This window comes from Vespa crabro, chromosome 23, assembly GCF_910589235.1.
Source record: "Vespa crabro chromosome 23, iyVesCrab1.2, whole genome shotgun sequence".
In the NCBI taxonomy this organism is placed as follows: Eukaryota; Metazoa; Arthropoda; class Insecta; order Hymenoptera; family Vespidae; genus Vespa; species Vespa crabro.
Genome location: NC_060977.1, coordinates 2,419,138 through 2,445,000, shown reverse-complemented (window position 1 = coordinate 2,445,000; position 25,863 = coordinate 2,419,138). Strand labels below are relative to the sequence as shown.

Genomic DNA, 25,863 nt, shown 5'->3' with positions numbered 1-25,863 from the left:
GATGTTCCCAGAATTTTTGTACAAGCAAAGTTGAAGAAAGTTTGAGAGAGATTGTTATTACAAAGGTATTACAATATATATTTTGTAACATTTCTTTTTTTTTTTTTTTTTTTTTTTTTTAATGTCTGTATCTTCATGATGATTTCATAGTTCAACTGAGACTTAATGAAGCTCATGTCTTTCGCTCCTATCTGATATATATATATAATAAGTTTATATTGATATAAGTAACAATGTGTTAAGAATAATGTATTAATATGAAATATTTTGTTAAAGGGTCAATGAATGATCATGGATAATAAGTCTGGCTACATTAGCAATTTAATACTAATACTTTTTGTAAGTATTTTTTTTCTTCTTTTTATGAGAAAAAATATGTATATTTTTTCTTTTTTTTTTTTTTTTTTTTTTTAATATTTTCATGATGAACTCATAGTTCAACTGATATACATTGAAGACCATAATATTAGTTTTTCGCTCCTATCTGAAATTATCTCTATTTCTAGGACAAATGAAAAGTGTTGTATGAAAAATATTAATCATAAAATTTTATTGCAGATCACTCGATGGAAGTATTGTTTAATCAACATTTCATGTATCTTCACAAATAATTATAATAATAATAATAATATTGTGTAAGTATTTGTGAAGTTAATTTTTTAATTCTTAAAAAAAAAAAAATGTTATATCTGTTTTATATTAAATTCCATTTTATGATGAGAATTTGTAAATGCATTTTGAAATAATAATGATACGCATTTATTCGTCACTACCGCTGAAAATAAAGTTTTATATAATAAAATGAATATATCCGAACATCCATGATGTTTATTGTAACATATTTATTTATTTATTGCAGGAGGAATAATTATTAATTTAATTTTTCTATCAATATTAAACGTACCGAAGTAAACATTTAATGTAAGTTATGTTTATGAAGAATTTTTTTTGTTAACATATAACAAACAAACAAACAAATAAAGTATGATGAGAAATTAATTTTATTATGAATTTTTTTCATGATAATTCTATTAGCTCTAACTGATTATTTTATAGAATTATATCAATTATTATCTTATGACGTGTGATTTAATTAAAAAGAAAAAAATAATAATAATAATGTTTTTGTATTTTAGATTTACATTACGGATTTATTCTTGAAAAGAAGATTATTTTATTCTAAGGATTCAACATTTTTATAAATATACTATTATGATGTATTAAATATGATTAAAATGCATTCTTTTAATTCATGATTTAAAGAAGGAATAAAACATATAAAAACTGTTCTTTTGGAAATATATAATAAATAAAAGTTTCAAATATATTTAATATCAGAATTATATATATATATATATATATACACACATGTACCTTTTCATTATTTAATATAGTACACGTTAAAAATTTCAAATTTTTTCAATAAAAAAAATAGTTAAGCTATCGTCCGTAAAATTTTATTTATAAGCATTGTAAACACTTTTTTTTCACTCTTTTTAGTGGATGCGAAAACGACATTTTAGCTTTGTGGAATTTAGATATTAATTTTATGAGAAACTTTTCCGCTAAAATAACATGAATAACTTTATATGTATATATATGATTTCATTAATCTCGATTTAAAATGACAAAAGAATTTAAATTGGTCTGAAAATATTTTATTTGTTGATGAAATTCTGTGAGAAGAAAAAAATTCGGCCTTTTTATGATTATAGCAACGGGATATATATAAAAAATAAATAAATTGAAGATCAATTTATTAAAATAGTTTCATCTACATACCAATCTTGTCTCAAGACTGATCCCACGATCTTGACATTATAATATTCGAACGAATATATAATATATTCTATAAAGAAGTTAATCAATAAATATAAAAGAATCCTTTCAATTTACATATTTAACAGGAGGACGAAAAATATCGAGTGCATAATTTTATAAGGCAACCAGTTAATTTATTCATTGATTTTAACAAAATTCTCGAAGAATATATACATATATAAAATTGATAAAAAAATCGAGCGATCATTTTGAATCTTTTTGAAATTAAAAAGAAAAAAAAAAAATCCTTTCTTTTATAAAAATATGTATAAAAATAATAGGATAGACAAAATGCAATTAGATAATTTCTTGAAGGCGTCATTTATATTTATCACCTAATGTTTATCATTTGTAGAGTTCAGAGAACTTGAATTACGATAAAATTCTTGTACGTACGATCGGCATTACGTGGCTATTGTAAAACACTTTCCTCTTTATTTGGCCGATCGCCAAGGTCTCTCCTTTGAACTGTGTGTATCTCGCAACGTATGTACCATATGTACGCTTTTGTACATGGGATGACTATGGAATTGCGTCGATAGAACACCATGATACCTTTCTTGGTATATAAAGAAGAAAAAGAAGAAGAATAAGGGTACATGTTAATAATGTACACACTAACGTATCGTTAGCCCATAGATTTATCAGCGTAAACAATAGAACACCACCACAGCGATTAACAACCCTGTTCTAAAGAGAGAATACCTTTGTGCCATACGATATCTCATACCAAGCTTGTGCTACGATAGACACTCACACATCTCACATCACGAACGTTTCGTGCGTCCTCGTGCATTGATCAATCCGCGAATGACGTGGACAGGATGATCCGATCGAAGAGGTATATAAAGCTATCCACCAAAATGCAAGAGCATCATTCGGTCCCTGTACATCACAGCAGCCGATTCCCAAATCATCAACGTGAGACACCATGAAGTTCTTCGCCGTAAGTATCACGGCATATCAATATACATATGTACATCGAGTGATTTAAATTATAAGTAATATCTATATTTAAATATTATTATCATAGTAATTTCAATATTAATTATTATGATCAATTTGTTATTAATTTTATCGAAATATTCTCTTCGTCGTAGGATGAATTATAATTTAACAACGTTCAAAAAGGATTTCAAATGTTATCAACTTTTTTTCTTTTTCTTTTTTCTTTTTTTCTTTTTTTTTTTTCTTGTGAAATGAAACAAATATCATACATTTTTCTATACCATTTTATTATTCTTCAAAGTAGATTTCTCTTTATTGAAGATATTTATTTAAATCAATCGAGAATATAATAAACGACGTATAGAAACGTTGTATGATTTTTATTTTCATTTAAAAATCAGACAAAATTTAAATTAATGACAAACTTAATAGACGCATACATATGTATCTTTTGCAATTGATCGATGTTATAGGATACTTGTTCTTTTTTTCTTTTTTTTTTGTTTCTTTTATCTATCATCTTCCTATCTGTTTGCATCGTCAAATAAAAAAAAAAAATGTCACTTTTTATTTATCCAATGAAAACATACTACATATATGTTAATTAAAATTTTTCTTTTCTTTTTTCCTTTTTTTCTCAGACTATTACCCTCTTGGCTCTCTTTGCTGTTGCTCTGACGCAATCGCAACCAGTCGAGACCGAGAAGAAGATCGAACCCATCGAAGCAGAAGAGAATGCTTATTTACAATCGGAACTACGAAATAAGAGAGGTCTCGCTTCGACATTATTGCAATCAGTCGAATCTGAGAAAAAGATCGAGCCCGTTGAAATAGAAAAAAATGCTGACTTACAATCGGAGCTACGAAATAAGAGAGGTCTTTTCTACAACGCAGCTTACACAGCACCAGTTGCCTATACTGCTTATTCCGCACCCTACGCTTATGCTCGGAGTTATACTTACCCTTATGCCTATTCTTACCGTACCTATCCTTACGTTTACAGCAGCCCTTACATCTTATAAATTGTTTCCACCCTTAAAATGAATACGCACGATCATCCGTGATCTCAAGAAATTTGGGAAACACGACTTAGGCAAACTATAAATATGTATGTATGTATGTATGTATGTATGTATGTATGTATGTATATATGTATGTATATATATTGTTCTCTTAACTCTTTGAATTTCTTAATGTAATTGGCGAGTAAACGTTTATTATTGTAACAATGAAATTTTAAGAGATACGCAAAATTTTGATTATCCATTGTAAATTAATTTTATTTCAAATACAAACGGTTGTATGTCGATTTAATCGCAAACATTCGTTTTTTTTTTTCTTCGTTCGAAACAAAAAAGAAAAAAAATTTCAAGCAATTATATTATCTTTATGATCTATCGTTTTCTCGTTTCAGTAACGATACCACACGTTGTTAAGCGTTACGAGTATTATTGTTATTCATTAGTCGTTAATCGTTTCAATTTTACATTTTTATCTTCGTTTTCATTATTTTATTCTTTCTCTCTCTATTTTTTTTATCTCATCGATTAAAAAAGTAAATTTTCGAGAGAAAGTTATGAATTAGAAATAAAAAAAAAAAAATAAAGAAAGAAAAAAAAAAGAAATCAAAAAGAAAAAGGAAAAATCTACAAAATATTTGAAACGAAAGAAAGATCGTAAAGAATGATGTCACGCTATACTCTTGACAATATTAATTTGCAAGATTTTAACGGCACGCGTATCACACGAATACCCCTCTACGTATTAATAATTTATAATATTCATTGCTCGTGGCTATGGTAGCTTTAGTGAGATACGGAGTTCATTGGGCATGTATCTGTTAGTATTTATCTTTAACACCAGATATACGTAACACGAGCTATAATACAAGCGGAAATTCTCTGACATCATGAGACAAACATTATTTCAAATCGCATTGCTACAATCGGAATCATCGATACTATCCTTAAAATGACGATGACATAACAAAAGAAGCTTTTGTTCAAACGATAAAAAGATACTCAAATTGTAATACGATATAAACCGTGTTCTCGTTTTTAGAGAAAGAGGGTGAAAGTTTCGAGCGTGCTTAACGACTAACCTAATTATTATTTTAATTTTAATATACACTACAGTACATATATATATATATATATATATATATATATATATATGTAAGTGCGTAGATGTATATTAATAAGTTAGTTTATAATATATAGTTATTCATTTGTAAATATTTTCAAAGAACTCGATACTATTACAGAAGAATTTTTCTTAGACGTTCGAATAAAGTCGATATTCGTCGTTCGTCCGATTTACGCGTAATCTTTTGTTACACAATAAGAATAAATCCCTACGAATGGAGAACTTATTCCGTATTCTTCGAGACTTGAGACTCCGGGAGTACTTTCACTGGGACACTGAAAAGTCGCGCGTGATGAGAATCAGCCGAAATTTTTCGAATTCATGGCACACGACCATGGAATATATTAGTCGATTTTTTCGCAGGAAGTCGAGAGAAGGTTATTTTTTTTTCTCATGTCATATATCTGTATATATATATATATTTTATTTTTTCTTGATTAAAAAATCACTAAGGTAACATCCTTTAAGTATGAAGATTAATGAACGTTGAAGACGTAAAAGTTTCGTTCACAAGAGATTTGATTTTATTCTGTCTTATTAAGTTCAACTTTGTAATCACTATTTTTATGTTTATCATCGATTTACGTCTAACTTTTTTCTTTATCTTTATCTTTTTTTTTTGAGGGAGGGGTGGTTCGAGATTCTCTTTTAATATCAGAAAATTTATGCGAACACATAAAAGCTTTATCTATCGTTCGTTTGAAAATAAAAAAAATTTCGGCAGTTACATATAAAAGAACGAATCTATACCACATCGATATGTGTAACATCATGAATCCGTAACAGTATTGCTTAAGTTTCAATCGATGAAAGCCAGTAAGAAAGTCTATTGTAATTCGTGAATGGTCGCGACCCGACTGTATTTATACATGTGCAGGTATGGCTGTAGTTTTAGTCGGTGCGAGTCTGTTCATATCCTCATAAGAATTAATTTCCCGACAACTGTCTACCGATTAAATGTCGATAAGCCGATAATTACGTTTCTTTGACCTTAAGAAGAGTCAGGAGATTTCATAGTGCAGTGTGTCGAGTGTTAGAAAGGATTATGCTATTGTGGAAAATGCGATTCTCTTTGGTGAGGATATTTCCGTAAACTTCATTGACTTTCAAGTAATGTGCGAATTATGTGTATTATTATAATAAGAGTCAGCTAAGTATAGCTTTTTCTTTTTTTTTTTTTTTTTACGAAGTTTTAGAAATTCAAGTCACACGTCATATTATTATGATATTAGTCTAAATTTCTCGTTGCTTATTATAATATTTTTTAGGTAACGTGTCTCCTTGTCATTGGATTATCATCATTGATATATGCCGGAGATACGGAAGAAAGTTCTGATATTACGAAATTAGAAGTAGTAGAATTGAGCGAAGCGGAAACCGATAGCGATACAAAGGAATCAGATGTTCAAATAAAAAGAGATTCTGGATATTCGTATAATAGACCCAATACAAGATCTAGATTTCAGTCTGATCAATCGGGATATCGAGGTAGAATCCTTACAAGAATTCCAAGTCAAATAAATAGGCCATTTAACAAATATGGTCCACCAAATCATCAGAATTTGGGATTGTCCAAACCCAATTTACATGGCCAACAACATCGTGATAAATTTCAATCTTCTCAAAATCGTCATCCGAATAATCAACATTCCAATAATTTTCCAAATCATGGAAATCATTTATGGGATCAAGGTATACCAAGTCCTATAAGAAATCTTGATTTTGCCGAAATTAGTCCTATAGCCAGTCAAAACAACGAACCATTTGGTTCAAATACAGCTAATTATTTGCCACCTAGAAATCAAAAATTGCCAGCTTATTCGCCAGCTGATAACTTTTCTCCGCAAAATACAGTATCAACGTCGCAAAGTCATGTCGAAGGTCACAATTCTAATTTACAAAATCAAGATATCGTTCAATCGCAAGGAGGTCAGATATCCGATGCTGCTCTATTTCTAACACAAAACGCACAAGCCTTACAACAATTGTATGGTGCTCCGGCGACCAATCAAGATTTCGCCCCAAATACGAACGATTTCGTCGATCAAAATAATCAGATTCAAAATCCAAATGGTCAATTTCAACATTTCGAGAATATCTCACCAAATCCTCAAATCTTCCGAGGACCATTACCTGCTTACGCTTCGGGAACATTGAATCCTCAAGAGACACTTGAGCACATCCAATCATTAGAAAAAGATAGATTGATCGCGCAGCTGCAACAAGCTTTAGCTCAATCCCAAGTTCAATCTCCTAATACTGAAGGTAGATACGCTCAAAGTCATGGCAATTATCCTCAGAATCAGGATCTCTTGGCTTCCATTAGTACGGAATTTCCACCGTTAGGTAAACCAACTATAAATACAAACAAGATAATACATGGTATAGAAAACGTAGCTTTCAATCAATTATCTTTTCTACTAGGAACAACTACCGGTCCAATCAAATTTCCTTTAGGTTATGGTTTGACAACAACGACGACTCAATCACCGGGTACCAGCACGACAACGACAATCGCAACTTCAACCGGACGTCCTATTCAGGCTAACAAAGGCGATGGTACAACGCAGATTGGTGTAAACGTGCCTGTTCCTGCTCAACCTGGAACTGCGGTCGTAAATCCCATAGGATTCCCATTGTACGGCGGGTTCGTACCAACCTTCGTAGCAAATGTCCCTAGCTATGGAGTTTATGCTCCAGGCACAGTGACACCGATACAATCGTCAGGATCATCGTCTACTCACTTTGGAATACCTATTCCAACAGATCAAGGAAATAAAGGAATTCAACCTCAGACACCTCAGCTACCTCCAAAGATACCACCACCGTCAGCTAATCAACCTGGAGTTGTCAGTTCAACGCCCGTTCAACAACCTGCACATCCAATTTCTCCTTTGCATCCTGTTGCTACACCCATTCATCCTGTCCTTCCAGCAACTCCAACACACATTCAACCATCGATAGGTACTATACCAAATCAACATCCCACCTATGGCCTACAAACGCCTCTTATCAATCCTTTGATATATAAACCGATAAAGTCTGTCTATCCTGTCTATTATTATTCAAATGTAGCTTATCAATTACAAAAACCAACATTGCCAACCTATCCGTGGAGTTATGCACCCTCATACGTTTCTACAAAACCTGCTCAAATATGGAAATGAAATGATGCTATATATCTTGAACGATACGCGACTCGTTCTCCCACGTTGTCGTGACTTGTTCACTCTCACGAATACGAAAGAAAGGAAGAAAGGAAGAATGAATGAATGAAAGAAAAAAAAAAAAAAGGAATGAAAGATTGATAGAATGGAAGAAAGAAAGTCGGTAAGAGTTTGGAAAAGACTTCGAGTACATTTCTCGTTAATGAAAAGAAGTAAAGAGATAAGATGAACGAATGGAACTATAGTTAATTAATTATTAAGTAGAACATCGATGAGAGAGCTTCTTCAATGACATTGTTATCGATGACAGCTCGTAGTATCGAAATACGATACGCTTTCCTCCGTACTCTCGAACGACGTTCGTGTTCCTTCTCTTATAACTCTTATGATATTTTTTAACGTTCGAGGCCATGTACATACATACATATATACATACATACATACATACATACATACATACATACATACATACATACATATACACATATATATATATATATTCTCGCTTTTTATTTATTTGTTGAAATAAACATTTCTTTATTTTTTTTTAATTCTCAATTCTCTTTTTATCTTTTACTTTTTCATCTTCATTCAACCATCAGAGATAATATCTAAATATACGTTGCATTCTATTATGCGATCGTTCCATAAAAATACATAAACTTTATGATACACAAGTTTAACGATCCAGTTACAAACTAGTTCGATTAATTCCCATATTTGTCTCTACGTATGTTTGTTTGAAAAGAAAAGAAAAGAAAAGAAAAGAAAAAAAAAACAGAAAAATAGCGTTGGAGTTGTTTTCTTCTTTTTCTTCTTTTTTTTTCTTTTTTTTTTTAAGTTTTGAAATCAAAACGATCGTCGACCAAGTCTGACATTCATGCGTGCAAATATACATATATATATATATATATATATATATACAATCGTTTGAAATGGGCTGTTGCTTTGCTCGATGGAAAGTCGTAACGTGGAAATGTAGTGCGACCACTTCCGGTCGGTTGAACCAATACGAAAGAGAACTCTCACCGAAGTCGTGACGTCTCCGTGATCACCGGTACAATCGACAGCACGATCGACGTTGCCTCGGCAGCCCGATCCTGACCTCGAAAGTCGTTCGATAATTCTAACCACGGTCAATGCGCGGACAGATTAACTGAGTTATCCCAAGCATACATAATAAACCATTTGGTATTGGCAGGTGTATCTAAGATTGGTTATCGATTTCGTAATCTTTCGGAGTGACTCCATGTAAGTGAAGATGCCCCGAACGATCTATTTATCCGATCAGGATAATAAAGAAAACATATCGTGTTCATGTCATCATTTTATAAATCCATCATCAATATTGCAAGGCTATTGTGTTCTGAGAATTATTATATATATATATATATAAAAATTATTAATATATTCTTTCGTATTTTTATTTATTTATTCAGGCCACGAGTTTTAATAAAATATATATATATATTATATGTGTATATACTTTGAATAAATTACCGTTAGATAATCGTTAAGACGATTTTACATATAACGGTCTAAGATATATATATATATATATATTTATGTTTTTTCTTTTTTTTGTCTTTTTTTTTATTCTTTTCTTATACTGCAAGATACGAAAGGTTTAAAGGTCGAGTTCATATCGTATCGTAATATTCTTTATTTATTTATTTTTTTTTATTAAAACCCGTCTTCAACTCACTTTCCGTGGTGACCCGAATATCTGGCCGGTTCTCTTTATTTCTTCTTTTTCTTCTTCTTCTTTTTTTTTTCTTTTTCCCTTTACTCATGTGTACGTAGATACTTTTACTGTTTCAACAATGTAAACCAGTTCGATGTAACGATTTCCATCGACGCCGATTCCTCTTTTCTTTTTTTTTTTGTTTTTCTTTTTTCTTCTTTTTTTCTTTTTTCGAAACTCGTCCTAAGAATTCTACTAGTTTCTTAGATTTTTCTAAGATCGAACTAACTTCAACAAAGAGTACGGTTTCTCTTGTTTCGTGTTAACGGCGATCGAAATCGGAGCACGGAATCGATCGGTCATCGATCATTGATCTACGGGGAGATTCGTGGAGATCGTAAAAGTGGTGCGCGATTCGAGATTCAGCACGAGCAAACGATTTGCTTCCTTCATCCATTCGGGTGAAAGTAAAACGAAATGAATCGCTTGTTTTCAGATGGTTCCGATGTTGTTAAGTTCGAACTGAAGAAAATTGAAGGAGTAATAATAATTGGTGATAATAAAAAAACAAAAAAGACAAGAAAAGAAAAGAAAAGAGAAGAAGAAAAAAAGAGGATACTTTCTGCGTAAATTCACTTTGATTATCTAAGTCGTTATATATCCTTTTTCTATATTCTTTTATATTTTCTTTTGTGGATATAAATCCACCTTTCTCGACTCATCTTTTATCTTAATACTCGCTCATATTCTTCTTCTTTTTTCCTCTTTTTTCCTCTTTTTTCCACGACTCTCCTCGGTTGTATGTTAATATCGAAAGTAAAAAGTTCAACAAGTACCAGAAGGTTTTTCTATTCACCATCCGTACACTTCACTTTCCAACCTCGGAAATCTACTTTCAGAAGACAGCGAGAGCAAAGAATGCGACTAGTATAAAAGCGAATCCTTTTACCTTACCTTTCATACGACCAAATACATATATACATACATACATATATACATGCATGCATCGTCAATTTTTTACTCGGAGATGAGTTCTTTTTTTTTCTTTTTTTTTTTCTTTCTTTTTTCTTTTTTTCTTTTTCTCCTTAACACAACATAACGTCTCGTATATCTCTCGCACATAGACTTTTTAATAGCGTTCATTAATCAAGCAAACGTGTAACTGAAATGTTTCTTTCCGCTAGTGTTCATAGTTTGTTTGTTTTTCTCTCTCTCTCTCTCTCTCTCTCTCTCTCTCTCTATCTCTCTTTCTCTTTTTTCCTTTTACCTTTTTTACAATTCCTTTTTTTTTACGACTTTATATTGATTAAATCAATAACGTAACTTGAGATATCTATCATTTAACGTGGGAACGAAGATTCTAAAACTATTGTTAACTGTTCGAATTCGAACGATCTCTCTCTTTCTCTTTCTTTCTTTCTCTCTCTCTCTCTCTCTCTCCCTCTCCCATTATCTCTTTCTCTCTTTCTCCTTACTTTAGGATTCGCTTTATTATGGATAGCCGGAAATGACCGTAATGACTTACGGAGGGAAATAAAAGCGGCTGGTCGCGATCGTTATGATTCTTAGTTCGAACGAATTTGCATTCAATTACACTTTCTAGGCAATAATCTACGACGATTCTATTTCAATTCCGTTCGACGTTCGCTATATGAGAAAATTCATTTTCCCCAATGAGACGAATCGTCGAGATAGCATTTCCGATTCATAAAGCAATTTTATTGATATTGATTTTATATATATATATATATATAAATGTTGATTACGATAATATTGAAATATCAAGAAATATATATTTAATAATATTCATTGACCTAATATTATTATCATATAAATTAATACGTCAAATATCAATAGAAATGGGCAAAATATTTTTAGACGATTTAAACAATCAATTACTCTATAGGTTTATGGTGGTGTTTTTTTTTGTTTTTTTGGAAACAAAAGTTAGCTTAAAATGTCTCGAACAATAATGATGTTTGAAATTATCTAAAAACTTTTGTATCTATTCTCTATACGTTAGAAAACCATATAACAAGTATCGTAGTTTTATGATTTGAAAAAAAAAAAAAATTAGTTTAAAATATTTTGAAAAGGAGAGATTTTTAATATCATTTAAAAACTTTTGTTTCGGTCTACTTTGTATATACTCGACTGATAATATAGATATATCGATATATTTAATAATAATAATTATCGATATATTAAATATATTAATAATATATTAATATAGGTATTACATGAAAATATATGTCAAATTAATATAATAAAAATTCATATATCAATAAGACGATCTTTTCTTTATATAATGATCTCTTGAAAAATTCGATAGCGTAAGATAAAGTGGGTCGTATAAATGCTGATTTTATGCACTTCTAGGAAGTCACCAGGATGCATCCATCTTCTGAATGTTCGACGTAATTACATGCTTGAAAGATGAACGAAGTGAACTCGTCGACTGTTTAAAGTGCCTTCCACATATATACATACTGACTTAGTAGGTGTTATACCATATGTCCACCACGGGTCTCTCGTTAATTACCAAGGATCTCAATTTGTTTTATGGAGTATCACATTTTGTTTTTTTTTTCTCTTTTTATCTTTTCTTTTTTTTTCTCTCTAAAACACGTATCATATAAGATGAAAGCGTTTCTCCTATATATAAAAAAAAAAAAAAAAAAAAAAAAGAACAGAAAAAAACTAATCTTTAATTAAAATACTTGTACCTATATATGTATACTGTTTTTTTACGAAAAAGAAATATTTTGTATATCATGTTTCCCTTATTTACATGTTGATGTAAATAAGTATACTATTTCGTGCAAATCTTGACTTTTCTTTTTTTTCTTTTACTTTTTGAAATTAAATTAACATGAAACAAGGGACAAGGAAATAATTTAGTTAAAGTTGCACGACGAAATTTCCTGTTGCCGGAATCTCTTTGAGATCAGGAAGTCAAAGGATCGGCCTTTTCCTTGTTTCGACGGTCATTCACTCGTAGGAAGATTAGAACCTTTTTTCTACGATCGATGTAAAACAATGGACGATAAGAATCAAGTAAAATGACTTTTACCTGGCATGAAGGAATCGTAAGCTCCAGTTCTTTTTTATGGCTTTTGTGCGTTTACTGCTTCTCTAGGATACTATCACATTGAAAGCTTTACATGCGACGAGATTCTCCTGCGCTCAAAATCAGCACGGAGAGACTTACCTTCACCTAGACCTTTCTTTCTCTCGTACGAGAGGGGATCCACATATAAAAGGTCTCTACTGGGTTGGTATGGCATCAGAAAGCACATTTCACTTAACCACTCGGTAGTCGGCTGACCACGAGAATTAGTTACAAGAATACCAACTTGACTAGTGATATGCGTTCGTTCGTAAGTATATATATATATATATATATATATATATATATATATATATATATGTGTATTATTTATGTAATTATTTGAGTTTATATTTGAAGAATTCATAGAATTCATATTAAAAAGAAAAAAAAAGGAGGAAATAAAAAAGAAATTTATCGATCATATAATAATAATTTGAATGAAATAAAAGAATTCATTTTATTTATTGAAAGGATATTAATTAATTAAAATTAAAAAAATTATTTTTTATTTGCAGATAATTATCGGGGTATTTGCCCTTGTTTTTGCAAATGTCTCTTGTAGAGAGACAAGAGGTGAAAAGCCTCAAAGACCACCACATCGACCACCATTAAAGGGTAAACGTGGAGTTAGTGACTATCCTTTAGGATATTCAACCGGGGGTCATTCCTATCCTTCACCCGTATACTCAGCTGTTGGATCTGGCTATAGTCTAGGTGGATCATCAGGGTCTATTTCTCTTGGACATCCGGGTCTTCAAAGTTTGCAGAGTTTAGGAGTCGGTGGTGGACATGGTTTAGGATATTCTAACTCTGGATTAGGATCTTCATTGGGATATGGAATGTCTGTTGGTTCTGATTTGGGCCACGGTGGAGGTCTTCAAGGTCTCTCGAGTCATAGCTCTTATTCTTTGCCAAGTCTATCTACCATCAACTTAGGATCAAGCGGTGGATCGAGCGAAGGACTATTCACTCCTTCAAAGAACGGTCCGGTTACTTTTGGAATTCATGGAGGTAACTCAATTTGTGGCACTATTTCGAATACTTATACTAAACCAATTTATACGTCAGGAGGTCAAGGACTCTCAGCTTATGGAAGTGGATCGAGCGGAGTTTCCAGTCTTCCGTTAACATTATCATCTTCTCATGGTTCTTCCTCTTACAATCTACCAACCGTAACTTTACAATCATCTGGTACTTCTACGGGATACAGTCTCCCAGCAAGTTCTCAATCTCATTCGGTATCCGGAGGATTGGTATTATCATCAGGATCCCATAGAGGTTCATCGGGCTATACCTTACCCATATCATCGGGATCGTCTCATGGAATTTCTTTAAGCAGTCTATCTTCTGGCTCACATGGTGGATCGTCCGGATATAATCTTCCTATAAGTTCTGGATCTCATGGTATCTCTAGTCTGTCCAGTAATTCAGGCAGCATATCCGGTTATTCTGTAGCACCTGTATCAGCATCGTACAGCGCACCCAACTCTCACGTGAGCCTGTCCATTGGTTCCTCCGATGGATCCTCTTATTCTCTCCCAGCATCCTCCGGATCTCATTCAGCTTTGGGATCCTCCAATTCTGGATCATATTCTAGCTCTGGATATTCTCCAGCATCTTCGGATGGTAGCTCATATTCTTCTACCGGAAGTACGAGTTATTCCAATCCAAGTTCCTCCAGTTATTCAAGCCCTAGCAGTAGTTACTCCAGTCCTAGTTCCAGTTACTCGAGTCACAGTTCAACCTATTCCAGTCCTAGTTCCAGCTATTCGAATCCTAGTTCCAGTTATTCAAGCCCTAGTTCTAGTTATTCGAGTCCTAGTTCAAGCTATTCCGCACTTGCCAGTGGTTATTCCTCGAGTTATTCCAGTCCATCTAATTCTTATGGTACACCATCAGAATCTCATGGATCCTATTCACATTTGAGCCCAAGATATATCAATTATCCCGCTGCTAAAGCTTACGAAGCATTAACATCTGGCAGCTCGAAATACGATACAATTTCATATTCAAGTCCCAATGGAAAATATTAATCGATTGCGATATATAATAGGTATATATATATATATATATATATATATGTATATATATATGTATATATATATATGCATCTTAGCATAATTAAATTAGATCCTAGAACGAGAAATCTTACTCGAGCGTAATTGTTATATCTTGCCACAGGGATAGTAGATTGTAATCGTACATTGAAATCACGAAAAGAGAATCCTGATGCAGGTCAACCGTTAATATATTCTGAAGTACGGAAGACCTAAGATTACGAAGAATTGTAAACGTATTTATAACGATATCTATTATAATTAATAGTTTATTTAATGTAATTCCGTTTTTTATTTATAATATCGTTGATAAATCACAGAATGCTAATGCAATTTTACATGTATACAATATCGATAATGTGATCCTTGTTACATAGATTTTTTTTATTATATATTATATATATATATATATACGCATAAATATATATATATATATATATATATATATATTTCTTTTTATAATAAAAACAGTTCCTTCAAAAATATCGAAAGTGTTGTTTTTCGTCATCGTGAAAGTTCGAACGACACGTAATGGTACTGAGAACGATAATAAAAGAGTAACAAATGGAATGAAAAAAAAAAAAAAAGAAAAAAAAATAGACAAAAAAAAAGATCGTCCGACAGTCGTGAAAACGAGATCGCTTTTACTTCAAGGCCGAGTCCTCTGCGTTTCGCAAAACGCCTTTCTAAATTTTTATTTTATTTTGGAAAGGCGATCGTTAGGCAAATCTTTATACGTGTACGAAGAAGTTCACCTAATTTAAAGATAGAGATATCGAGATCCGTGATACTAAAATCGAAAGTCGATAAATTTACTATTATTATCAAGGCCTTGCATGATATGTCAAACAAAATTACTATTTGTGGAAAAAGAATTAATTGTTCACATAGAAAGTCATGTAAATGAATATATATATATATATATATGTCCATGTAAAGAGACAAATTTATATAATTTAATGTCCTTAGAGATTGGTTTCGTATTCGCATTAAGTCGAATTATTTATTGATTTATGATACGACCGTAAGAGATTTGACCCTGGAAAAGTATGATCGAGCAAAGCCAGGAATACGAGGGACTCGTAGATAGAAGGAAATAACTTCGATGATAAGTCAGATTTAAGATGTCAGGAAGCGAAGTGAAAATGAAAAATTCATGATCTCATCGAGGAAACGAGAATGATCGAACGAGATATCGAAGCGGCAACATTCGTACTTGGTACTAATGAATCTATCATTTTTCATATCGATTATTTTCTCATATCGATTTATTTTCTTCATTACTCTCTAAACGTGAAGACAAACTTACTTTTTTTTTTTGTTTTTTTTTTCTTTTCATTCTTTGACTTCCTACCTTCAAACGGAACTTCGTTATTCTATATATAGTTAACATTATTAAACGACCAATGGCCAGCTCGTTTTGTTTCTTTAACGCCTTTCGTATTTTCACTCGGTAAATTATTTCTCTTTAATGGTCTCTCTTAAAAGATATATTAACACCTACTCTTACTACCGTCGAATAATAATGCAAAAATAATATCACCGTGTCTTAATTAATACACACAAAATTCTTCGGTTAATTAGAAATGTTTTATCTAGGTGAATGTTTGAGAGAATATGAAATGTAAAATATAGGAAAAGGAAATAATAAATGAGAAAGAAAAAAATATCTTTTCTCGTTTCTCTTTCAAAAATATTGTAGAGAATGTGTTATAAAAGAATTAGTATGACATTCATAAATCAATATGTATATATATATATGTATATATATATTCCCTCTTTGTATATATATATATATATTTTTTTTTTTTTCTTATCATTCATCTTTATCATAACAGAAATTTGTTTCGAAAGCGGTATCAAGTGAACTTAACACTCGTGTCACTCGTGTTATATTATACGTGAACTTTTAAAACGTGACATATGCTCTTTGCGTATGCACCTGACCTAGTTTTTAAAGCCGTGCTCGCATACGGTTTTATGGTCCAAGAGTTTAAAGTGAAATACGGTGACAGGAAAGAGAAAGATACGAAGCGAAACGTAGACGAGCCTAAGGCTCCTTTAGCCTTAGGCTATCGGTGTCGTGTTGCTGCTGTGATCGGTCATCCGTTAGACGTGTACCGGGCTTTGCTCTTCTCTCTCTCTCTCTCTCTCTCTCTCTCTCTCTCTCTTTCTCTTTTTCTTTTTATAACAGAAAAGCAAAAGAAGAAAATTTAGAATCACTTAATGCAAGTACGTGGAAAAAGCGTAAAAGAATTTCACTATTTTCCGAGTAGCCTTTCAAGACAGACGACATACTTGTCTTGCTTCACTCTCACGATCGTCCACCGTATTCTCTTATAAGCGAAAAGGAGGTAAAATTTCGCTCTTACTACAAGATCGTAGATAGGGGCGTGATCGACGTAGCTAATCCGTCTTGCACATGATTCACGGACTTTCTTCGACAAACTAGTTCGTTAAAACGACTTCGTTATTAATTTCATTTTAAACCTATGTAAAGCAGATCTCGAGAAGGAGATTAAGGTAAATAGAGAGAAAAAAAAAAAAAAAGAAAAAAAAAGAAAGAAAAAAAGAAATGATCCAAGTGTTAAACGAAACGATTTCAGTAGCTTTTATTAACTTCGGTTCTCATTCTTCGTGAGAATGGAAAATGATTTTTTAAAGTGGACGTGGGAGTTTCGAAAAAGAATCACCAAGACGACAGAGAGAGATAGAGAGAGAGAGAGAGAGAGAGAGAGAGAGAGAGAGAGAGAGATGCGTGGTGGTTTGTATCGATCGAGTTCTCTAACGAAGGCGTGGTCGGTACCTTCCGGTAATGATTTCCCCCCTCCCTCCCGCCCTCCTCCCCCCTCCAATAAAAAGAGAAAGAACAAGAGAAAGACGCACTCGCAGGTGAAAGTAAAGCAAGACCTCCCGACACTTTGAAAGCAGATCTCTGTGAGGAGGGAACGGGAAAGGCTTGTCCAAGAGAGGAGGACTCTCGAAGGACAATCCACTTCCTCGATTCGCGATTTCTTTTCGATTATTTTTCTTTCCATTCGATTCCATCGTTAACCATTATTTTTCGTAGGACATTTTTATGGCAGAGGTCATTCGTCTTTGACTAAGTTAACGTCGCGTGCCTGAATACTGAACTAGCCATACTCTATTCTATTCTTTTCTATCGTAAACGTTACCAGTTAGTAATTATGAATTTTTAACCGAGTCTCAGGAAGAAGTTGTGTCTTCCGTAAAAGAAAGCTTTCACGTTGTACTCTTCTTCTTCTTCTTTTCTCTCTCTCTCTCTCTCTCTCTCTGTCTGTCACGTTTCCTCTCGATCCGCTGAGCCGGATCGACGAGCTCAAACAAGTACACGTGACTCGGGACAACGATTTGTCTGTCCCCCTTGGGCGATGACGACGAGTTACTCGAAGCTTGACTCTCCTTCTCCTTCTTTTCTTTCTCCTCTTCCTCTTCTTCCTTTTCTTTTTTACTTCACAGCTACGCTTATCGAGAAGGCATTCGATATATTTTCACTCTACCCGAGAATGGGGCGTATGCGTTGCTACGTACACGTATCACATATAAGATCAGAGAAAAGTTAAACTAGTTTTCGGGATTTTTCAAGCGGACGGGTATAAAGGAGAAATTCAATGTCTATCGATCCGTCATTAGTCTTCGAACTCTCGTACTGATCTCATTCCTATAATATTAAAAAGTGTTGGAACAACAAAGGTCATTTAATAGATCATAAAATCGTACTAAGATCTTCGATCGTTGATCTATAAGATTAATCGATCGAATGTATCAATTTGTGTTCTTCTCGTGTTTATCGACAGATTAATTTATTGTGACAAATTACGATCATGGAATTATTGGTTGGTATTCATGTGTTTCGTAAGAATCTTTTATTGAATTATATTATAAATATCATCATTCAGATTTTTATGATTTCAAATATTTCTTTATTTATTTCTTCTTCTCCATTTTTCTTCTTCATTTAATATTTCATACAAATAATTTTTTTAATGATCATTCATACGATGTTATTTAATCGAATGTCGTAATTTAAATGGCATTGAAAACGTATAAGAAATGTATTAAAATAACATTGATTGATTGTCCACTTTACGTTCTTTCAGATCATTTTATTGTTATGCCCAATTGCATTTGGGCAAAATCATCAAAAGGTCAACGACCCGAACGAGGAGCCCTTTTTGCCAATATTTCCAATATATCCTTACAATCCAAAATTAATAAAAAGAGGAATTGAAAAAGAAACTGAGACACAATTGACAGCAGAATTATACGCTCCTAAAGTTGACGCAAAAGATTCTTATACGCCGAATTACAATAGTAATTATCAAAAGGATCCTTATTATCCTAATTACGATCCTTATCAGAAAACCTATCCGTCCTCCACGACATCTTATTCTCCTTATTACAATAATAATCCTCAGGCAACAACAACTGCTTCGTATTCGACTTTACCTTATAACATTTATAATACTTATACAAATCCTTATACTACTTCTACGTCGCACACTTCAATCCCATCAACAGCTTACTCTACCTCGTCTTATTCCACCACTGCTTATCCATCTCATTATTCATCTAACTCATATACCGGAGCATCATACCAACCTCCGCCATATGTACCTGTTCCAAATTATTATTACCAACAGCCTTATTATTATCCCTCTTATTATGCACCGCCTCTTTTCCCACCCCCATCACCGCCACTTCCACCTTTTCTACATCCCGACTATTCTAAAGATTCGGATGACAAGGATAGTTACGAGAATGATTCGAAGAAAAGTGAAAAGATTCAAAAGTCTAAAAAGGATGATAAAAGTCGAGATACTTCTGGCGATAAATACACGAACGACGGAAACTATATCACCTCGAATACGAACGATCTTGACAGTCAATCGAGCAGTTACAAAGTGGCCAATTCGTACAATCAATTGGAACAAACGAACGAACCTCGGGAAAAATCTTCTGGATCTGGAACGTATAAAATTGTCAATATTAGAACACAACCGAGCGATACTGAATATTCGATAGCAGCGACATACGCAAAAACTCAACAATTGGAACAATTAATGAGACAAACTTTAGCAAAGTTCTTGGCCGAGAATACAGCTCGACAAATTATTCGATATCCCACGTATGATAATAAACAAAATCAATTGATCAAGGCTAACGAGTTGTCTTATGGGAATTTAAATAATTACGATAACAATAACGCGCAGAATTTTGTTCCTGTAAATAATGGGATCGCGAAGACTGGCTTAAGTTATGTCGTTAATCCAAATGCTCTTGAAAACTTTAATTCTGGCTCAATTGTCCCTCGTCAAGTCCTTGAAACAACACCAACCACTTTAACTACAAGTACTAAATATTTGAACGATCAATATCTTCGTAAACCAATAACGTTAGTATCTTTACAACAATCACAAGGGACGTATATACCACCTAACAAATCCATTAAATCGTCAGTTTCAACTCAATCGTCCAATTACGATGGTTACGAGAATGAAAATATTCGAATTAATCAAAATTACGATAGTCCTTTGGACGATACCGCAGGGAAGCAGGAGGAAGGATATAGACAAGATCAAACGTCGTCAGATTACAAAACTCAAAATTTCGTTACTGTACAAACGCCACAAACATACAGTTATCAGTATGCGAGTTATCATCCTCAACAAACGACTAATCATCAAGAAACTCAGGAATACGACGATAACACCAGCGACGTAGAATTTGGAGCGAAGCAAAGTAATAAAGGTTAAACATCGTTTAGAATTTAATGAGGATCTTTGAGATTGGAGTTATATGATTTTACGATTAAGTTGAAAAAGGGAGTACAAAGAAAAATGGTGCTACTATTATATATTTTAATATATTTAATGTTTAGTTCTTTAATTTCGACTTCGTTAGAACGAAGAAAAATCATATGTAAAAGGATTTTAGAAAAAGCAAAATAATTTACAAGTGTTTATACGATATTTAATTTTCTCTGTTGATTATTCATCGAATTATAATAATTATTCCGATTAAATGAATAATCGAATGCACATGAAAAACGGAGAATGCGTACAGGTGTATACGTTTAATAGATAGAATTATTTGATATGTTGTTTTTCATTTTTTTTTTTTTTCTTATCGTTATCGACAGATTTATTTACGCAATGATGTTCTTACGAGAGAACAAGTTTTTTCTTTTTTGTGTTTAATTAAACGAAAGGAAGCTCGTCATTCACGTTGCATTCACGTCACGTTTCTCTCGACGAAATAAAAGAATTTATCGAACGTTTATTAACGTAGAAAAAAATATCGATTTTCATGAGAATAACGAGCCTACATCTACATTTTTACTCTCCGCTCTCTTCTCCCCCCCCCTTACCCTCTCCATTCCCCTTTCCTTCCTCTTATCGATCTCTATTTTTAGATACATGTATTCACGTTGACCTATGACCTACTATTATCCCTATTTATATACCTTCGGCATTTGATATATATTTAAGAGTATTTTGTTTTTTATTTCATAATTATATTAGCAATAAATCATTTGTTTTTCTTTATCCCGATGCCATCTTCGTTCCTTTATTTTATTTCTTTTTTCAATTAATTATATTCGTATCGTATATATGATATCGTGTTATTTATTTATTCGAATAAAATCAAAAGAGAAATAAGGTCGTTAGGTCGGTACGATGACATAAAATAAAATTAAGATTTAATCTTATATATCAAGATTAAAAGTATGTAAAATAAATATAACGTAAAAGTGAGAATCATAGTAACGAGTAAAGTAGAAAGGAAGAAGAGAATCTGGATCTTGGCAATTGATCGCTCGGGTGCGGCTCAATATAACAGTAATATGGAAAGGGGAAGTAAGGCCGCGATCTTGCGATGAAAACTTTCCGGTAGAATGTATAGATCGTTTAGAATGTATATATTACATATACATATATATATATATATATATATATATATATATACCACCTATATACATAAATACATATATGCATAGATATATGTATGGCAGATGAGTGAGAGGCACTTGCTTTAACTTCTAGTTATTATGTTTTATTTTTGCACATTCTTAAGTGGAGCGAATGTATGTAAGTTTAAAATAAAGTTTGATGGACCAAGCCTCTTACTTTCTCGGCTACTACTCTTCTGAACCTGATCTCGATCTCTTATAAATGTCTTTATATATATCCAACAAACTCTCTCTCTCTCTCTCTCTCTCTCTCTCTCTCTCTCTCTTTTTCTGTCTCTCAGTCTCTCTGTCTCTCTTTCTCTCTATCATCGTTATTATTCCTCCCTATTCATGAACAATGCCAACAGACGTCAAACGGATTGAACCGATCTATCCTGTCAGTTGATCGTTACGATCGAATTGGAGAAAGTGAAAAGTTCTTTCGAAGTATCAAACCGTGAATTTCTTTTGTATGCGTAAGGACTATCGCGAACGCTTTGGACGAGGAAATAGTACGGTTGAGTTCGCTATCGTTTAACGAACCTTTTAACGGGCAGTCTATTATATCCCATATATGATCCATCAGAGGATATGCAAATCACATATTCTAACTATTCTTCACTTTTGCTCTTTTCGCGCTATTCATTTTCATCCCTTTTTTTCCACCAACCAACCTCCCTCCCCCTCTTCCTTTTTCTACTTTTTTTTCTTTTTTCATTTTTCTTTTTTCTTTTTCTTTTTCTTTCTTTTCTTTTTTTTTTTTTTTTTCTATTTTTACGTGACGTCATTCAAGCGAACACGCAAATTTTTTCGTCGATCTTTTTTTTTCGATCCTCTTTATTCTTCCTTTAAAAACTTTCAAAGCATTTCAGTGAAACTGGTAATTTTCGATCGCTAAAAAAATTTCGACGTATCGATCGATCGATCGATCGATTGATCCAACCCCATCCCCCTCCCCTCGCCCACCCGAAAAAGTCGAATTTTTGCGTGTATCGTTTTTTTTTCTTTTTCTTTTTTTTTGCCCCCTTTCTTTTCTCTCTTCGTCAATTAACTCTATTCTTTTCAATTTTTCTTTTTTCGAAAAATCCTTTCGATTATTTTCTTCGTTGTCGAAAGCACATTGATGGAAAAAATACTGCACTTTTTAATCGTAACAAAATTTTTAACAGATATTGATAACAATTCCCGAAAGTTTCGAACTTTCGAACGAATCTCCTTTGTTCTTTCGTTTAATATCCGATGATTTTTTCTAATTTATTTTTTTCCTCTTTCAGTATCATCACTTTTGATATCTTCTCTGAATAAATCCGTTGTTTAATCCGTTCTAATTTTTTTTTCCCTGTGTTTCTTTTTCCCTCCCACTCACTCTACCCCACAAAAAAATTTGTTTTCAACAGACTGACCACGAAAGATCAGACTTCGCACGAGCGTATGAATCATTCTTTTTGTTTTTTCCTTTCTCTTGTCATCCTTATATTTTTCCTATTCTTTTCTTTTTCTTTTTTTTTTTGCTTTTTGTTTTCTTTTTTTTCCATTTTACAATTTGACGAGACAGAGTAATTCTGAAAATTTCATTGGAAAAGAACGTACGTTTCTAATGTTTTTCCATTTTTTGTACGTATTCCTTTGACGTCTGGTCCGAGAAAGTTTACGTGATTAATCGACGCTAATTCGGAACGTTACGATCCATATAGAAGATTCCTTACACACGCCCATGATTTCAAGATAGAAAGTTGAGGGTCGGTTTGAATTTACCGTCTTCCCCCTTTTTTTTCTTCTCTTTTTTCTCTTTTTTTTTTTTTTTTTTTACCAGGAGACTGTCTTACCTGAAATATCTTCGAGGGATTCATCGATTTGCCTTCACGCGATCCAACAAAGAATCTCTTTGACCGTTTCCATAGAGAGCGGTTCCGATCACGAGGCCTCCTTTCCTCTACTTTTCCTTTACCTTTCATTTCGTATCACGATAGAAGAACAAGTATCGATTTTTGCTCTGGCACAATATGAAAAATCTTTTCCTTCTTTTATATATTATTCTGACGGGCATCAATAATCGACACGATAAAAACTTTCAAATCGTGCCAATGTTAACAGTTCCGCACTGATTATTGTTATACTTAAATGTCACGATCACGCGTTAGCGATTTATTAATCCAATTCCTCTCTAACGTTTGTAATGTTTCAATTATATCATGTACCATTTAAATTGACACCGATTCGGTGTAAATAGGAAGAGGAAAGAGAAGAAAGAAAACGTACAAAAAAAAAAAAAAAAAAGAAAAAAAAAGAAGGAGAAGAAAAATTCGGACTCCTTAAAAAAAAAAAAAAGGGATCCATTGTGATAATCATTATCGAAGTTTTTCTTTGTTTTTGTTTTTCTTTTTGTTTTTTGTTTTTTTTTTATCTTGCTTTAAAACCTATCATAAGTTTTACCAGCATTCGTGCAATGCGTCTGTTATAAGAAAAGTTTTAATAATAATATCGCGAAACAATGATATCTCGACACTATTGTTTTATGAAAGTAGATATCGGCTTATTCGGTCTATTTCTTTCAGTATGACTTGATATTATCCCCGAGTGTATTATCGGAAGAGTAATTTTCGACAAAACACATAATAGCCATTTCCGTCCTATAACATTACTATCGATTGCCGTGCATTTTTTTTTTTTTTTTTTTTTTAGATTAAACTCTGGGGAAAATAAATCGACTTCTTTTTTTCTCATTTTCTTTTTCTTTTCTTTTCTTTTTTTTTTGTTTATTCCCTTTTCCTCTCTTCTTTCCTCTTTTTTTTTCTTTTTCTTTTTTCGTTACTTCTTTATACACGAAAGTATAAATTTTCGACGAAGTTACATTTAATTTAGTAGGAGCACGGTATATATGTGTGTGTGTGTGTGTGTTTATCCAAATTACCGAATAAAGTGCGGAAATACTAGTACTCGTTTCATTAGCAAGTTAATGAACCGAATAGTCTAGCAGGATAATTAGAATGGCTTTATAGGGAAGAATACATTTAAGAACGATTTACACGAGGATTACTATTAGGATATTAGAGAAGAGAGAGAGAGAGAGAGAGAGAGAGAGAGAGAGAGAGAGAGAGAGGTAACACCTTCGTACAAAACCGATTGGCTTATGTTGATCATTGTTTTTTATAATTAGAAAAAAATAGGGTCGTGCAAAAGAGTGAGATGTAAAACGATCGCGTGTAGGTAATCGTTTTGACCGCACTTCCGTGCTCATGGAATAATTATATATGGTTTTAAAATGTAGTGTTCCGTTGAACTTTACATAATTGTATTTTATTATGTGCTGATTTTACCTCCAGACGAATTAGATCGAAATTAATTCAGAGAAGATCGCGAAAGTGAGATGAGTCGTTATGAAAACGATCTAATTTAACCTCCTTTCTATATTTTTTTTTCTTTTTTTTTGTTGTTGTCCTCACTCTTCTCATTCTTCCTTTACGTAGGATTTATCTCTCTGTCTGTGAAGGAACAATGTCGTTCTTTTTTCTTTCCTTTTTTTCTTTTTTTCTTTTTTTTTTTTTCAATGAAATATACTCATAGCAGATCGAAAAGTGAGATTGATCGGTATGAATTTAATCTTCTTTCATATACACACACACACACACACACGTATACACATCTATATATACGTATTTTTTTTTTTTTAATCTTCTTATTGTATTTCTTTCTTTCTTCCTTTCTTTTTTATTTTCCTTTTTTTTTTTTCCTTTAACGAATTCATATGCACAAAAGAAAAATAACATTTTTTAAAAAGTGAACAACCTTTCACTCGTATATAAAAGGAACTTCTCGAACTTTTTCGAATGGCAAGAGACGAAATAATTCATTTCTTCGATCAGTTCTTTGCTTTTACTTCGATTCACAGTTACACACTTTTGTATGTGAACTAAGACCAACACAGATTATCATATACACGATGTAATTCAGAGGTG

At 32.5% G+C, this 25,863-nt stretch overlaps 5 protein-coding genes and 2 non-coding genes across 9 annotated transcripts in view; all 7 read left to right on the top strand.

The window, feature by feature from the left end:
• The window catches only part of LOC124432017 (tRNA N(3)-methylcytidine methyltransferase METTL6), a 2,521-nt gene extending 1,281 nt beyond the window's left edge, over positions 1-1,240 (top strand). The window contains exons 4-8 of the mRNA XM_046980499.1: positions 1-65; positions 277-339; positions 559-635; positions 860-921; positions 1,137-1,240. The exon at positions 1-65 is cut by the window's left edge and continues 112 nt beyond it. Coding sequence (XP_046836455.1) covers positions 1-45 — 45 coding nt within the window. The 3' untranslated portion in view covers positions 46-65; positions 277-339; positions 559-635; positions 860-921; positions 1,137-1,240. The remainder of the gene's footprint in view (positions 66-276; positions 340-558; positions 636-859; positions 922-1,136) is intronic.
• LOC124432145 lies at positions 127-203 on the top strand. The gene has a single exon (XR_006944199.1). It is a non-coding gene; the product is annotated as a small nucleolar RNA snR60/Z15/Z230/Z193/J17 (small nucleolar RNA).
• Positions 412-496, top strand: LOC124432144. Its single transcript, XR_006944198.1, has one exon. It is a non-coding gene; the product is annotated as a small nucleolar RNA snR60/Z15/Z230/Z193/J17 (small nucleolar RNA).
• Positions 1,241-2,624: 1,384 nt separating the features above from the next.
• Positions 2,625-4,090, top strand: LOC124432066. Its single transcript, XM_046980592.1, has 2 exons — positions 2,625-2,767; positions 3,411-4,090. The coding sequence occupies exons 1-2, from the start codon at positions 2,753-2,755 to the stop codon at positions 3,789-3,791; spliced, it is 396 nt and encodes a 131-aa protein (XP_046836548.1). The 5' UTR covers positions 2,625-2,752; the 3' UTR covers positions 3,792-4,090.
• Positions 4,091-4,330: 240 nt separating this feature from the next.
• Positions 4,331-8,546, top strand: LOC124432065. 2 transcript variants are annotated; one of them, XM_046980591.1, is made up of 4 exons: positions 4,331-5,989; positions 6,183-7,260; positions 7,339-7,561; positions 7,681-7,814. In XM_046980591.1, the coding sequence occupies exons 1-4, from the start codon at positions 5,960-5,962 to the stop codon at positions 7,691-7,693; spliced, it is 1,344 nt and encodes a 447-aa protein (XP_046836547.1). In that variant the 5' UTR covers positions 4,331-5,959; the 3' UTR covers positions 7,694-7,814. The 2 variants fall into 2 exon arrangements, with proteins under 2 accessions (XP_046836547.1, XP_046836546.1); XM_046980590.1 differs by having other exon boundaries at positions 7,339-8,546.
• A 4,520-nt stretch (positions 8,547-13,066) lies between these two features.
• LOC124432011 (sericin 1-like) lies at positions 13,067-14,910 on the top strand. 2 transcript variants are annotated; one of them, XM_046980492.1, is made up of 3 exons: positions 13,067-13,145; positions 13,393-13,861; positions 13,946-14,910. In XM_046980492.1, the coding sequence occupies exons 1-3, from the start codon at positions 13,134-13,136 to the stop codon at positions 14,908-14,910; spliced, it is 1,446 nt and encodes a 481-aa protein (XP_046836448.1). In that variant the 5' UTR covers positions 13,067-13,133. The 2 variants fall into 2 exon arrangements, with proteins under 2 accessions (XP_046836448.1, XP_046836447.1); XM_046980491.1 differs by having other exon boundaries at positions 13,393-13,888.
• Positions 14,911-18,779: 3,869 nt separating this feature from the next.
• LOC124431942 (mediator of RNA polymerase II transcription subunit 13-like) lies at positions 18,780-20,753 on the top strand. The gene is made up of 2 exons (XM_046980369.1): positions 18,780-18,791; positions 19,056-20,753. Exons 1-2 carry the CDS (start codon positions 18,780-18,782, stop codon positions 20,709-20,711), a joined length of 1,668 nt encoding a protein of 555 aa, XP_046836325.1. The 3' UTR covers positions 20,712-20,753.
• Positions 20,754-25,863: the final 5,110 nt, after the last annotated feature.